The sequence below is a fragment of the Zingiber officinale genome, chromosome 4B, assembly GCF_018446385.1.
Source record: "Zingiber officinale cultivar Zhangliang chromosome 4B, Zo_v1.1, whole genome shotgun sequence".
In the NCBI taxonomy this organism is placed as follows: domain Eukaryota; kingdom Viridiplantae; phylum Streptophyta; class Magnoliopsida; order Zingiberales; family Zingiberaceae; genus Zingiber; species Zingiber officinale.
In genome coordinates this window covers 133598688-133614260 of record NC_055993.1, presented here as the reverse complement: position 1 = coordinate 133614260, position 15573 = coordinate 133598688, and the positions used below count along the sequence as shown (strand labels likewise).

The 15573-nt window shown below is 41.5% G+C and overlaps 1 protein-coding gene across 1 annotated transcript in view; it reads right to left on the bottom strand.

The window, feature by feature from the left end:
- The window catches only part of LOC121978719 (BAG-associated GRAM protein 1-like), a 96719-nt gene continuing 81146 nt past the window's right edge, over nt 1–15573 (bottom strand). The window contains exons 15-17 of the mRNA XM_042531022.1: nt 774–837; nt 609–670; nt 1–311 (exon numbers count right to left, since the gene is read on the bottom strand). Of these exons, the coding sequence (XP_042386956.1) occupies nt 192–311; nt 609–670; nt 774–837 (246 nt within the window). The 3' untranslated portion in view covers nt 1–191. The remainder of the gene's footprint in view (nt 312–608; nt 671–773; nt 838–15573) is intronic.

The following is a 15573-nucleotide window of genomic DNA, read 5'->3' as shown; positions in this document are numbered from 1 at the left end:
TATAGCAAAGTTATTATTGCAGTTGTGGATTTGTAGTTGAAATTAAAAATCTTATGTGAGCGCCTTGTGAGGCTACAATAAATTAGAACTTGACAATTACCAACTAGCAATGGCATCCAAGGCTGTAAGGCTTAATAAGGAACATGAAGTTACCAAACTAAAATATTGAGATGGAGCAATAAACCATCGAGTCATCCTACCACAGCTGAGGAAGGATGTTTGGATTCCTCATCCATCCCCTTGATTGAATACTTGGAGACAAGGAGAAACGCACGGGCACTCTCCAAGAATCGTTCAACCTCTTTCTTTTGCTGCCAACAACACTAGAATGGTAAACTTATTCACACTGTTACTAGAACTGATACTAATACTTTTGAAACACAGGAGCTCCATCTACACATGCATTACCAAGGACTTGATTCATGTCATCAACTAAACTATCCTATAAGATTAATAGCTTAGCTTATTGGCGCTTCCTACTATTTTGATTTCGAACACAGAAAGTTAGCATTTCCAGCAAAAGTTGTATGTGTCTTTATATCAACGATGTGCACTCAGTTTCATGTGTTTTAATACAGAAATGAGTAGATGAAAAATTAATTGCACACCTGATTAGTAGCTCCAGACCTTATTCTCGACTGCAAAATGCACCATCTGCTAAAATTTATGCCTGAAAATGTCACCAGTCTTCTAAAATGAAATCTCAACAGAACTTGCACCCAAACATTCAAGAAAATTTATCACTAAAAAGAAAAAGGTGGAAAGCATCATACCAATGTTAACATCGATGGAACAGGAATTCCCAATGTTTGTGTTCAATATCCATCTACTGTGGATCTGTAGACATTCATGGAATTCCAACCAAACACTTTAAGGATTTACACCGTAATAAGTCACTATCATAGAGAGTGCATTTACACTGTGCATTGGAGAAGATGTTTAGATTTGCATTTAACTTCTTTGTTGCAGTCTTGGAACTTCCTATGACTTGTAGGAATTATGGTTTAGAGTAAATGTATTTGAGGGATCATTATGGCTTGACCTAAAACATTTGAGGGCTCTTGTATGCTTCACATATGATGGGATAACTTGGTGCAAAACAAACAAGAAGTTCGCCATCCCTTCTCTCTATCTTTTTATTCTTGACCTAGTTGTCTCCCTTCTAAACTCGCAGATCAAATATTGTTTTTTTGCTACACTTTACCTCTACTATTTCTACCCGTTTCTTTTCAAAAAGAAAAAAAAAAGCAGATTAATTCATTAAACCATCAACAAAACTTACAACATACATTAACTCCACTTTAAATACACCCTTAAGAAGAACTTAGCCATCAACTGAAAATTTAGCAAGCCAAGGAACCTCACACTCATTTAAGCACCCTATAGCTATTTTAAAATCAGAAAGATTGGAACACTCAACACAGGAACATAGTAAGTTAAGACTTCTTTGTTGCCCATTGTTTTCCGTGCAAAACAGAAATAGAAACCTGAAAAAAACATCGCTTAACTGAAATAGCCTTTCCAGCTCCTTTCTGCAATGCACATCCATAAGATGATACATCAAACTCATTTTTCCAGCCTGTATCACTCTTAAGATCCCTAGCCCTTGTGCCATAGTATCAACAACCTCTTGAATTCAGTCTCCCCGGCTAAAATGTTCTTCACTAAAGATTCATGAAGCAAGCCCCTTGACTATACTTCTTTCTTCCTATTTCTCCAAATGCGCCTCATTAAAATATAAATGGCAGCTTTTACTCGAGCAGCTTCAGCTTTCCCAAAGGACATACCCTCCCCCAACCGATTGCCAAAAAAACACGTCTCCTTAAGATTAAATATCCATCCCCTTTCAGCTTTCATCAAACTCCAAACCTCCTTACCAATGAATAGTCTTGAATTAGATGCTGCAAGCCTTCCAAATCCTGACCACAGTTAAAATATCAAACATGCCTCTACCAGACAAATTAGAATAGCAATCATGCAATAAGAAATAAGAACTCTACCGTAAGTGATTTCCATATAAAATTCCTAAGCCTTGGTTAGACAGCCTACCAAAAACAAATTCCAATTAACAACAGTAAGAAACCTGTAAGCTCATCAATAGTCTTCCCCTCAAGCAATTATAAGAAACCTTAGCATCAAGCATACTACTATATTGCAATGATATACTCATCTATCCCTTAAAAAATTGATATTCTTTCATGGTCTTACAAGGATTTCACATGGGGATTACCACAAAAAGGGTTATTTTAAAAATTAAAATGGATACTCTAATTTAGTCTTCAATTGATATCTATCATTAGATCTCCTTTACCTTTCATCATTCTTATTGGCTTAGATGTTGATACCCACATCTTTATGTTGTACCTAGAGACCACATGTTAATATGTAAAAAATTAGATTAATTTATAATAAAAGTTGATTTAAATTAGTCGTTTAGACTAACCGATAAGATGTGAGTCCAGAATAGAATAATTGTAGTGAAAGATTTAAAAATTTAAATGGAGAAAAGAAATACTAAAAAGTGAAGAGTCGAGAGTATCTGACTATCCACAAAAGGATGTGATAGCAACGAACAACGCAGTCAGTATTTATTTGCACAAGGACACTATTATTGTATGTCACTGGTTGAGGGCTTTAGTCTATACGTGAGATGATGTTACTAGACTCTAAGACATTGGCTTCAATGATACACTTCTTAGCAGATTTATTGGTCTAGATTTACTCGTGATTTTAGTATTAGTTATAAATTTGTAACGGGTGACCAAATGATGATAACTTAAAAGTAACAATGACAACTTAAAATGCCGATGAGTTAACGTTGATGTTGATGTTGATTAAGTCGTCAATCTCCCAAGGCTAGCAAGGGCTGGTGAAGAGGTTCGCTAAAGCCTAAATGGAAGAGAACAAGGAGGAGGTTAAAATGATGGCCGAGGGTTCCCTAGCGCAATCGTTCCGATGCTTAAGTAAGTCGGCATCCGGGAGTGAAGAAGAAGAAGAAGAAGAGTAGTTTGGGATTTCTCAAAGTCTAGGTTGGTGTGCACATACCTGCGTCTGCAAGAGCAGACGTAGGTACACATACCTACGTCTGCAAGAGCAGGCGACCTTTTATAGAGTTGTGATTGTGTCTTCACGTGTTCCGAGATTCCCCCTTACACTACCCACGTTTTCTGGAATAAATGGTTGTGTTTTCTCACATTTTCCAAAGAAAATAGCTACGTTTTCCGTAACTTCTGTGAGCAACAACTCCATGCCTCGCCTGTGGAATCGGGAATGGTACGAATACAAAGATTGCACGGAGTTGGGAGCAGGGTGGATTCGAGAAAGATTCGAATTTGGGAATGGCATGGAGTCAAGGAGCTGTCTACTTTTGACTTTGACCACCATCTCAGCAAGACTATTGACTTCCTCTTAGCCACGTGGCACCCTCCAATTACTTCCTGTATCATCCATCTTCCCTTCAAGTCTAGTTGAAGGAGGCAAAAGTCTGATTGCTTGGACTATTGTGCAATTAGATAAGGTGACATCTGTGCCCCGTCTGTATCGGCCACACGGCAAATCTCAAGCATGATCCAAATTACATGGTGTATTAAATGTGTTCATGCTTATTAAATGTGCACCATGTGTGATTTGCCTCGATCTTTGAGTTGAGTGTGTGCTGGTGGTAAAGCTTCGAGGTTGCGTCTATTAATGTGATGTGACCATATGCAGAAAACGAAGCATCACCCAAATCACAATGATTACTTAGATTTGGTTTTGATCCATGTGCCTAATCCTATGGCTGAAATTCTATTCCGCCATTTTGATTGCAGAGATCCAACAATCATGATCGGACAAGCAACGATATATTAGGTCGAAAGAAGATGTCATTGCTTTTATTGCGCAATCGTTGCTTCTACGACCACTGCTTTCATCTTCTTCGTCTCCAAGTACTCTATGTCTAGCTTCTCAGCCAGTGCCTACCTCTTGCCTTCGCCCTCCGTTTTGATCAACTGTTGATCTTTTAGCCCCCGATTTCAGCTTTCATTTCTCTATATTGTACCTTTTGATGGCTATAGAGTTGTCTTCTACTCCTTGGTATTGATCCATTGAGTTGGATTTTAATGGAGGTGAATTGGATCGAATAAGGATGACCAATAGGATTCCTGCCGACCACCACATAGTAGTCTTGAATGGTAATGATCGTCTAGATTGCCCTCTTCCTCGTTTCGTGATCTTTTTCCGAAGTCATTTATTGAACAGACTTCGCTTTCCTATCCCAGCCTTCTTTTTTGAAGTGTCTCAATATTTCTGTATTTTGTCCTAGCTTGGTCCAAACTCTTTCCGAATCCTCATCGGCGTAGTCATCCTATGTCGACTATATCGAATCCCCCTATTTGCTAGAGTCTTTCATTATTTCTTTTACCTTGAAGAAAATGGAAGATGGGGTATTATTCTTTTGCCCCAAAGTCGGGTTCAATTTCTTGAAGAACTTATCATCTTCTCACAAGGGGTTTCCACCCCACTTTTTCTTTGAAAAGCCTCCGATTCCCGTGTCTTGGCCAACTTGATGGCAACTCGAGTTACATGCAGCTCCTACATTGAAAAATTATCATTTGGAGCAGGGCTGTTTTGATGCATCTCATAAACTACAAGATATGAAATTCGATAGCAACTCACTACTCGAGGAGGGGTTAATTCACAAATTCAAGCTGAGCCCCATCCTGATCTCTCTCAAAGCTCCTTTCGGTAAGACCTTTCACCGTCACAAATTTTGGTATCTAACTGAAGACTTATTGATTCTTACAACCGTCACCATGTTTAAAGCCACTGTCACCAAAGTGGTGAAAATGACGGAGGCTGAGTTGGAGGCTCATGGCGCGTCAATCATCGATCTAACTGGGGAGGCATCCGTGCCTGAGGAGAGGGTCTCACCTGCCCCCACTATGTCTCTAACAGAAGTTGCCTCATAGAATCGGTCACCTCGGGCGAGTCGGGAATGCCCTTGAGGATAGGAAGAGGCGTCGTTCGCCAAGGACTCCAACCTAATGAGGCTCCTGACCCCAACCTCAATTGTCAAGTTAGGAGGCTTCCAAGATGGGCCAGTTCATCATACCCACACCTAGGCCTTGGTTTCCGAGCTCCCCGAGGTAGCCCACTAGTGGGATTTCCTCCCACTGATATAGGTGGGGAGGCCCTCGTGGTGACCTCAGACGCAGCCCCAGAGCAAATGGGGGAAGACATCATATTGGAGATTACGAAAGCAGTCCTCGAGCAAAGGGGCAGAGACGCCATCCTAGAGACTGTGGACGCAATCCCTGAGCAAAGGGGTGGAGACGCCATTCTGGCGAACGTGAGTGCAGCCCTGGGGCCTCTGGCAAGCATGTGGTTGGAAATCAAGGAAGCGATCGACAATAAAACCTTCAAGGCTTTAGCTAACTCACTAGTGTTGCAAGGAACCAGGTTAAGTGAGGGAGCCTTCATTATATCAAGGTAATGTCTTTTTTCCCAATTATTGGTACTGATGTTTTTGATGTACGTTGTAGGACTGGCCAGCCTGGTATCCTTTGGACAGTGATTTCCTGAGTGATGGGGAAAGCGTCGAACAATGCAGGCACGACTAGTTGAATTGGAGGTTCAAGTGGCTACCTCTGACCAGGCCTTAGCCTTAACTCAGGTGGAGACTGATCGATTGAAGAGGGTGATAGCTGACCCTACCTTAGCTCAGGCGGAGATCGACCGACTGAGAGGGCAGTAGTCGACCAACAGAGAAAGGCACAACGAGGTACGACCTGGACAAGAGGAGTCCCTAGGAGCCCAGGTTAAAAAATTGAAGTTGAGAAGGAAGAAGCAGCGGAAGGAAATAAAAAAGCTAAAGGTGTCATCTGAGTGCATAAGACTGAGCTGGAGGTGGCCAAAGTCGAATTGGGGGACGCCAACGCTGAGTCGGAGCTTCTGAAGGTGGAAATAGGAGCCACCAAAGCCGAGACTGAATCAATTAAGGCCATGGCTGAGGCTTGATTGTTTGATTGGGAGACTGCCCGAGCAGAGATATAGGCAGCTAAAGTTGGATCTGAGGCCTTGAAGACCTTAAAGTTAGAGCTGCAAGTGGAATTGGGGGTCAACTGGAGAACCAAGAGGCAGAACTCCAGGAGTATCAGGCTGGAGAAGGCGAGCGTTAGGCTGCCAAGAAGAAAGAATTCCTGCTCTATGAAGAATTCTACACTCTACTCGACACCCGCATGGTTAGGATGGTGCAATACGGGATGGAAGGAGCTGCTAGAGAATGAGAGCCTTCTAGCCGATGTGCCACCTCCCACCATCAACTTATCCAAAATTACCGAAAGTATCCCGGAAGAAGACCTACCCGACTTAACTTGATGTTCCTTCATTTGCTTGTTGATAACTTAATGGTTGTAATCAACATCCTGATGTAAAAAAGCTTTTGGAATGTTTGTTGTCCCTCTTCCGACTTCTTAATAGCCTAGCGTCTTGATAAAAGATCCGTCCGTCACCGACCGAGTAACTGACCAGGAGAATTTGGATCCATCATAATGCCAATCTAGGTCTATCCCAAGGCGAAGTCTAGAGATAGAAATCTTGTCGATGGGAGAGGGTGACGAGGGATAGATCCATGAGAAGATAAGTGCTCGACCCTGGTCGAGGGTAGGTTGAGGCCCAAATTGGACAATGTTAAATTTGTCCTGTTTCCTACATTCCATGTAGGTTTACATGCTATCATAAGTATTAGGTGGATGTTACCTTATACGTCCTATCCCAACTGAGGAGGGGGAGGTTGAAGTCGTCAAGCCCTTGAGCTTGACCTTGACCATGTTTGAGTCAGGTGAGTTTTGTTGATGGAGCTACGATATGTACTCGACCCTTGTACGAAGGGGAGGTTAATATTATTAGTGCAGCGGGGTCGGTAAGAGGGGGTAAATTGTCTAAAATAAAAATTAAACCTTTCTCGTTCTTTCGATTTAGATTAGTAGCATAATTATGTTAAACATAAAAATGAACAACTAAAAGAAAGAAGTAAGAAAGCCAAAATTTATTTGGTTACAACTTAGGTGGTTGTTAACCCAAGGCTTTGAAAGTGTTCCACTAGAATTCTCCATTGTTGCAAACGAAGAAGCCTCTTATAGAAGTTGACAGCTCAAAAGAATGACTAGGAAAGAGTACAAGACTTGTTGTTTAAGTTGTTGAATATTCTCTAGCTCTAGGGGCCTTTTTATATAGCCCCTGAAAAATCTTATCCAAGGGTGGAAGACGCCTTCAAGAGGGTTCAAGGCGCCTTTCACGCTATGGAAGGCGCCTTCCAAGAGGTTGATCATCTCCTTAGCAGATCTTTCTTCGCTTGGGTGATGCTCCGTCTAACCAGAGTTGAGCTCATCAGAACCCAACTCCGACCTTCTTCTCGAGCAGCCTTCCTCCCCGGCTTCTCGTCCCTCAGACCGCCACACGCGTCCTTCTCGTCCGCCGATGTATTCTTCCGCAACACCTCATCTTTCGGATGCACTGAGCCCGTCGACTCCCTTCCCATGTCATCCTTTTCGTTAGCTGCGTCTTCCGCTCGACTTTTTGTTTTCCTAAGCTCCTGCACACTTAGACACAAGGATCAAATATACCGGACCTGACTTAACCTAGTTGATCATATCAAAACTAATCCGGGGTACTTACAATCTCCCATTGTTTATATGCATCAACCCAAGTTAAGTTAGGGTTAAAACAAAAATGAGATAACATAGTAAATTGCAATTATAATAAAAAATTGCAATGCAATGAATTAACCAAGTTTATAAAATAACAAAATAAGTACAGGGATAAAAATTATAAAATTTATCCTAACTCCCCCTTTAATTTCTCTTAACTTTTACTTATTTCTCCCCCTTTGATCGCATAAAAAAAAGAGAAAAATATGAAAAATAGTTATAAAAATTTGAGAAATTTTCTGAGGGTTTAGTAAAAGAATATCCAGTAAAGTAACTTTGTTTCAGAAATTATTTTCAAGAATATCTGAATTTTACCAATCAACCTTCTATTTTGACTAAAATAATGTTAAAAATTACTTCTTGATTTTGAAAAATTCTGAAAATTTTGTCAAACTCAAACAAACAACGTCAGATCAGTATAAAAATTTCACTAAAAAATATTTTGGAGTTTAACAGAAATAAATCATTTTAGTACAGTAACCTATTTTTAGAAAACCAATATTTAAAAATATATTTTGACATCTAAAAATTTTGTTAATTTTTCTAAATCTGTATAACAATAGAAAAAATTGAAATTCTTAAATTTTGATTTTCATGAATTTTTAGCATTAAAAATAGCTTTTCAATAATTAATTCATAACAAATTTATTATAGATCAAACAAATTCGAAAATATTTAGTCTAGCAGAAAGTTTATTGTTCTATTAGTATAAAAATTTTGAATAAGAAATTTGAACAAAAAAATTACTTGAAAAAGACTTTTTCTAATTAAAACAATTTTATTAAATTTTTTTTGGGAATTTTAGTCTAAAAAAGATTTAGGGGCCCAATATAGGTTCCTACCTAAGTACATAATGCCTAGGGATTTTCCTAATCTGTCCTTGGTGATTTCTAATGTACTAGTTGATTCTATTATAATTTCTAAGTTTTTACTTTTGAAAAGTATTTGAATTCAAACATGTATACTCATTTTCTAGTCTCTCTATTTGTGTTTTGAGTTTTTCATTTTTTATTCTTAGATTATCATACATTATTAAGGGGCATGAATTAGGTAAGTTCATTTTTATCTTAGCATTTTTTTTCTAGTTTTACTATATTCTTCGATAACATCTTGATAAATTCAAAAGATTGTTCGGGGGGTAATGCATGTACCTCACTTACCTCGTGGTGTGATGCTCCCCCTTTATCGCAGCTTTCTTCTAAAGATCCTCCCCCTTCATCGATGCTTATGGTGGTCCGCTAAATTGGCTAGTCCGGCGTATTTTTCAACTTCTGATTCTGATGACGATGATTCGTCCTATGTCGCCTTCAGGGTTTTGAGCTTCGATTTTGTTGGTCCTTTGCTCTTGTTCTTAAATTTAGGACAATCGTCCTTAATGTACCCTTCTTCTTGGCAGTTGTACCATCGGACCTTTCTTTTGCTCCGAGATTATTTCTTAGCCCACATTTTATTAAATTTATTAGTTTTAATAAACTTATTAAATTTTCTTGCCATTAGGGCAGCTTCTTCTTCATTGATTGATGCTTTGAAGTCTGGTTCTTCCTTCTTTACTTTCAAGGCAAGATTGTGGTTCAATTTTTTGATTTCTTTAGGATCTACACATCGAGTTTTGTAAAGTTCAAAAGTAGAAAATAAATTCTCCAGTATACTTACCTCAAGGTCCTTAGAGATGTAGTATGCATCTACTAAAGATGACCATTCTGGATTCCTCGAGAAGACGTTGAGCGCGTACCGGATTGAATCTTGATTCATTATCGATTCTCTAAGATTGTTGAGCTGAGTGATAAGTTCTTTGATCCGTGTTTGAATTTGCGCTACCTTCTCTCCATTGTTTATCCGAAGGTTTGTTAGCTGAGTTCGGAGGATGTCCCACCTTGCTAACTTGGCTTTTAAAGTCCCTTCGTGAAATTCTAGGAATTTCTCATAGAGCTCTTTGGCGGAGTCATAGCTGCCGATCCGATTGACCTCATGGGGTGGAAGAACGTTCGGCAGATAAAGCTTCGCTTTGCCGCTCACCACGAAATCAGCTTGTTCTTTCTTTGTCCATAAATACTTTTCTTTTTCAGCTCCTTGTTGGTCCTTGGGGGCTATAAAATCATATTTTATAATTAAAAGAATTTCAAAATCCGTTTTAAAAAATAACTCCATCCGGCGTTTCCATTGCGCGAAGTCTCCCTCAAACTTTGGTGGATGAATACTTGCACCGGCCATCGTCTCGTTGCTTTAGCAGCAGTCAGTTCTTTCTAAAGCGTTTTGGCTCTGATACCGCTTGTTGGTGCAGTGGGGCCGGTAAGAGGGGGTGAATTGCTTGAAATAAAAATTAACCCCTTCTCGTTCTTTCGAATTAGATTAGTAGCATAATTATATTAAACATAAAAATGAACAACTAAAAGAAAGAGGTAAGAAAGCTAAAATTTACTTGGTTATAACCTAGGTTAATCTAAGGTTTTGAAAGTGCTCCACTATAATTCTCCTTTGCTACAGGCGGCGAAACCTCTTACAGAAGTTGACAACTCAAAAGAATGACTAAGAAAGAGTACAAGACTTGTTGTTCAAGTTGTTGAATATTTCCTAACTCCAGGGGTCATTTTATAGCTCTTGGAAAATATTATCTGAGGGTGGAAGATACCTTTAAGAGGATTCAAGGCACCTTCAATCAGTTAAGTTTTATCACCGAAGATAAAATTTTATATTCGGTTAACTGCTAGTGAAGACACCTTTAACAGCCTGGAAGGCGCCTTCGACACTGTTTATCGAAGGCACCTTCCAAGCCATGGAAGGCGCTTTCCAAGAGGCAGATCAACTCCTTAGTAGATCTTTCTTCGCTTGGGTGATGCTCCGGCTAACCGGAGCTGAGCTCACTCGAACCCAACTCCGACCTTCTCCTCGAGTAGCCTTCCTCCCCGGTTTCTTATCCCTCGGACCGCCACGCACGTCCTTCTCGTCTGCCAGTGTTCTCTTTCTCAGCACTTTGTCCTTCGAATACACTGAGCCCGTCGACTCCCTTCCCAAGCCATCTTTCTTGCTAGCTATGTCTTCCGTTTGACTTCTTGTGTTCATAAGCTCTTGCACACTTAGACACAAGGATCAAATACATAGGACCTGACTTAACCTGGTTGATTATATTAAAACTAACCCGACTCTTGTATGAAGGGGAGGTTGATATCATCGAGCCTTGCATATTGACCCCGACTATGTCTGAGTCGGGGGAGTTTGGGCCATGAAAAGGACATTTATCGATGGAGACACGATATGCGCTCGACCCTTGTACGAAGGGGAGGTTGATATCATCAAGCCATGAATCGCGACCCCAACTATATCCAAGTAAAGAAAATTAGGCCCTGAAAAGGGCATTTATCGATGGAGACACGATATGTGTTCGACCCTTGTATGAAGGGGAGGTTGATATCGTCGAGCCTTGGATCTTGACCCGACTATGTCCAAGTCGGGGGAGTTTGGGCTCTGAAAATGACATTTATCGATGGAGACACGATATACGCTCAACCTGTATACGAAGGGGAGGTTGATATCATAGAGCCTTGGATCTCGACTCCGACTATATCCGAATCGGAGGAGTTTGGGGAAGGAAAGGAACTTTTTTTCATTGATAAATAGGGAAAGTACAAAACTTCGACAATGCATGAAAGATAAATAAAGGATACGTGAACTGCTTAGCAATAAATTGCATCAGGTGGTTAGCGCTTAGAGTCTATCGAGTTTCTTGTTGTTCAAATCTTACAGGCAATATGCCTTGAGTGATTGCCTTGGAACTCAGCTTGCGAATCACCCGAAAGGGTTCCCCATTGTTAATCCAGCTTGTTGGCATCTCTAACAAGCTTGACCTTCTTCCAAATCATGTCCCTGACTTGGATGGTGCGAGGAATGACTCGCTTGCTGTAGTCTCTACACATCCTTTGCTGGGATGATATGAGTTGGGCAGCTGCTTTTTCCCTAGTCTCGGTGATTAAGTTGAGGTTGAGGAGCTGCTAGTTGGAGTTGTCTAGACCATAGGTGCTTCGTCGAGTAGATTCTTCGCCAATTTCTACAGAGACGACTATTTCTCTGCTGTAAACCAGGTGGAATAGTGTCATCCCCATGCTTTCCCAAGGGGTGGTTCAGTATACCCAAAGGATGCTCGACAATTCATCCACCTAGCTGTCTTTAACATGATCCAATTTAATTTTGAGCCCCTGGGTGATCTCTTGGTTGACCAACTCTTTTTGCCCGTTGCTTTGTGGGTAGGCCATCAAGGTGAAAGCTTGTTGGATACCGAATCCTTCAGACCATTCCTTAAGTTTGTAGCCCTAAAATTGTCGACCATTATCAAAGATGATCCTCCGAGGTAGTCCGTATCGATAGTCAATATTCTGCCATAGGAACTTCTTGACGTCTTCTATTATTCGGGCTAAGGCTTTGGCTTTGGCTTATGCCCACTTGGAAAATTAATCCACTGCCATAAGAATAAATTTCATCTGTTGAGGCTCAATTGAGAAGGAGCCTATAATATCCATGCCCCATTGATTACAGGGGTAAGAGATTATGGAGGTCTTTAGGAACTCAATCGGAAGGTGAGAGAGGTGTTGATGCTTCTGACAATGAGTGCAAGCCCACAAACCGGGTGACATCCGCCTATATAGTCAGCCAAAAATACCTAGTCAATAGTGCCTTTCGAGCAAGCATTCATCCCCAGCATGGTTTCCATAAATACCTTCGTGAATTTCCCTCGAGACATAATCTATGTAATCGGGGTCAAGCCATTTGAGGAGGGGGCATGAGAAGGCTCGCCAATATACAAATCACCAATTAGAGTGAATTAGTAGGCTCTCCTCTTCAGCAGTCGGGCTTGTTCCAGATCAGCGGTCAAAGTATCTCGTTCAAGGAAAGTGATGATAGGAGTCCTCCAATTAGCAAGCATAGTCTGGCTTGATACTTGATTGATTTGAGCAATCAGCAGAGTCTGAGCCACCGAGTCATTTAGGATCCATGTAGCAAGTGTACTTGCCAAGTTAGCTAGTTCATGTCTTTTGATTTTCAGCTCGGGAAATCTTCTAAATAGTGACCTCTTGGAAGTCAATTTTCAATTTCTCAAAAATCTCCGAATAATGCCACAATCAATCATTCTTGATCTCAAATCTTCCTTCTAGCTGATGAGCAGCCATTTGTCCAAGTGAATGACAACATGGGAAGCCCTAACTTGCTTTGTTGCCTGGAGTCCTGCAAGCAAACCCTTATACTCAGCTTCGTTGTTGGATGATTAGAAGTTGAGTCAGATAGAGAGTTGGAGCACATCTTCCCGAGAGGATATCAATAATATCTCACCACCACTACCTTGCCGAGTGAATAATCTATCCATATAAATTTTTCATGTTTTTTCGATTTCCTGGTTAGGAACTTTAGTCAGGAAGTCAGCCAGAGCTTGAGCCTTAATAGCAGTTCGTGGCTGATATTGAATGTCGTACTCGCTCAGTTCAGTGGTCCATTTGATCAGTCTCCTTAAGGCTTCCAGATTTGTTAGCACCCAGCCGAGAGTGCTATTGGTGAGCCATCACAATTGGAGATCACAATTGGTGAGCCATTACACAATGTCTGGAAGCGTATTCAATCGATGGGGCATCACAGTTGGAGATACCCCTATGACTTCTTTAGCCACCAAACGAATATTTCATGGTTGCATGAGACATGAAATCAAGTTTTGTATGAGTTCCAATGAGAGATCTACAGCTACGGTGATCCCCTCCAGTTGATCGGGATGAATCTGTATGTTTACTTGGCCTTTTGTCGATCGAGGCATCGACATCTCCTGGACAACTTGCACTGAGGTATCCTGAGTTCGGCGGGCCTTGCTTGAGTCAGTCCTACTGATGTCAGCGTAGTATTTTCTGCCCACCGACTAGTCCCTTTCACCTCTCCTACTCGGTCTTCCACAGAGAACTTGAATTTTTGATGCAAAGTAAAGACTGCTGCTTACAAAACACTTGACACCGGTTTTCCCAATATTACGTTGTAGGCAGAGGTTGTATTTACGATGATGAATGGCGTACATCATATCCTTATCAGCGGTTATTCCTCGAAGAAAAAGAAGAGATCAATCTGGCCGAGCGGCCGCACTTCATGCCCTATGAGTCCATACGGGGAGTTGTTTATAGGGTGAAACTCTTCCCTATCAAGCAGGGTGACAATTGAACCACCTTTGAGCAGAGCTTGAGAGAGTCGTCAAGGAGACTCAGCATTTGATGTCATGTGTACTGATATAGCATAGAGGCATTTTCAAATTTATAAATATGGTCTTCAGAATCAGTTGTTTCATTATACTTCCCGATCTGCAGCGCTTGGAAGTTTCATGGTAATTCATCTTGAAGGATGTTCTTTGAAAATGGAAGGCCCTATGAGGCCTTTGTTTCGCTAAGTGCGGGGGCTTTTCCCCTCTAAGGATCTCAATGTGGAGTTTCTCTCGAAGATTCCAAGGATGACGCCTGCATAGCCAATGTCTCTATTGTAGCAGTGATCGCAGCCGAAGGCGTTCCGACTCGTGACTTTTGATGAGTCGGTCGTGGCGCTTCAACCGACTGGGGCGACATCTTGAACGATGGAGGGTTGGGTGTTGGCGGTGCCGGTTGTTGGAGTTGTCCTTGCAATACTGCCTGCATTGTGGCAGCAACTAGCATGTTGAAATCGTCCATTGCCATGGTGACGACGTTGGGCCTCCCGGTGTCATCCATCTCAACATCTTAGTTCAAGTCTTAACTTAGTGTTCTTACGGACATCGCCAAATTTGATCGTGCCTGAGATTGCCAACGAACGAGCCACCAGTGAGTTGACGTCAATATTGACCAAGTCGCCAATCTCCCAAGTCTAACAGGGATGGGTGAAGAGGTTTGCTAAAGCCCGAATGGAAGAGAACGAGAAGGTTAGAATAACAGTCAGGGGTTCTAATGCAGACACTTCGACATTCAAGTAAGTCTCAAACCCGGGAGTGAAGCAGAAGCAGAATAGTAGTTTAGGGTTTTCTCGAAGTCTAGGTGTGTATGCGCGTACCTGCGCTTGCAAGAGCAGGTGACCTTTTATAGAGTTGTGATTGCGCCTTCACGTGTCCCCTCGGGACGGTCTAGTGGCTAGCGCATGAGGTGCTTCCACCATAAGGTCTAGGGTTCGAATCTCGACATAGAAATGCCTCCCTCATGCGTCAGTCACTATTCTAAGGGCTAGTAACCACCCGTGATTTACCTCCTCCGTATTGATCCTAGGACGGATTGGCAGGGCGCTGGGGCGAGCGTAGTCGCCTTTTGCCACCATGATTGCACCTTCACCTCCTCCACGTGTTCCGAGATTCCCTCTTACGTTACCTACGTTTCCTGGAATAAATGGTTGTATTTTCTCACATTCCCTGAAGAAAACGACTACGTTCTCCGTAACTTCCATGAGCAACAACTATATGCGTCGCTAGTGGAATCAGGAACGGTACGAATACGAAGATTGCATGGAGCTGGGAGCGGCATGGAGTCGAGAACGATCCAAAGTCGGGAACAGCATGGAGTCGGGGAGCTGACTTCTCTATTGACTTTGACCCCACCTCAGCAAGACTATTGACTTCGTCTTAACCATGTGACACCCTCCAATTACCTCCGCATCAATATATATAAACATTGTCAAATTTCTTGGTTATCTTGAATGAATTAGTATCTATTTATACTCTTGGTTCCTTCGTTTCCACACTACTATCACCAAGTGGGGTATCTCTTGGTAAGTGATAGCAATGATGATTATCTGAGCATGGACTGAAGGCTATAAATAGAGGGGCAAGATGAGCTAGGAAGATAACAACAAAGCCATAATTCGCAAATCATTCCTCGGCTCTACAAAGCCATGTTTTATTTTATAAGTCTTT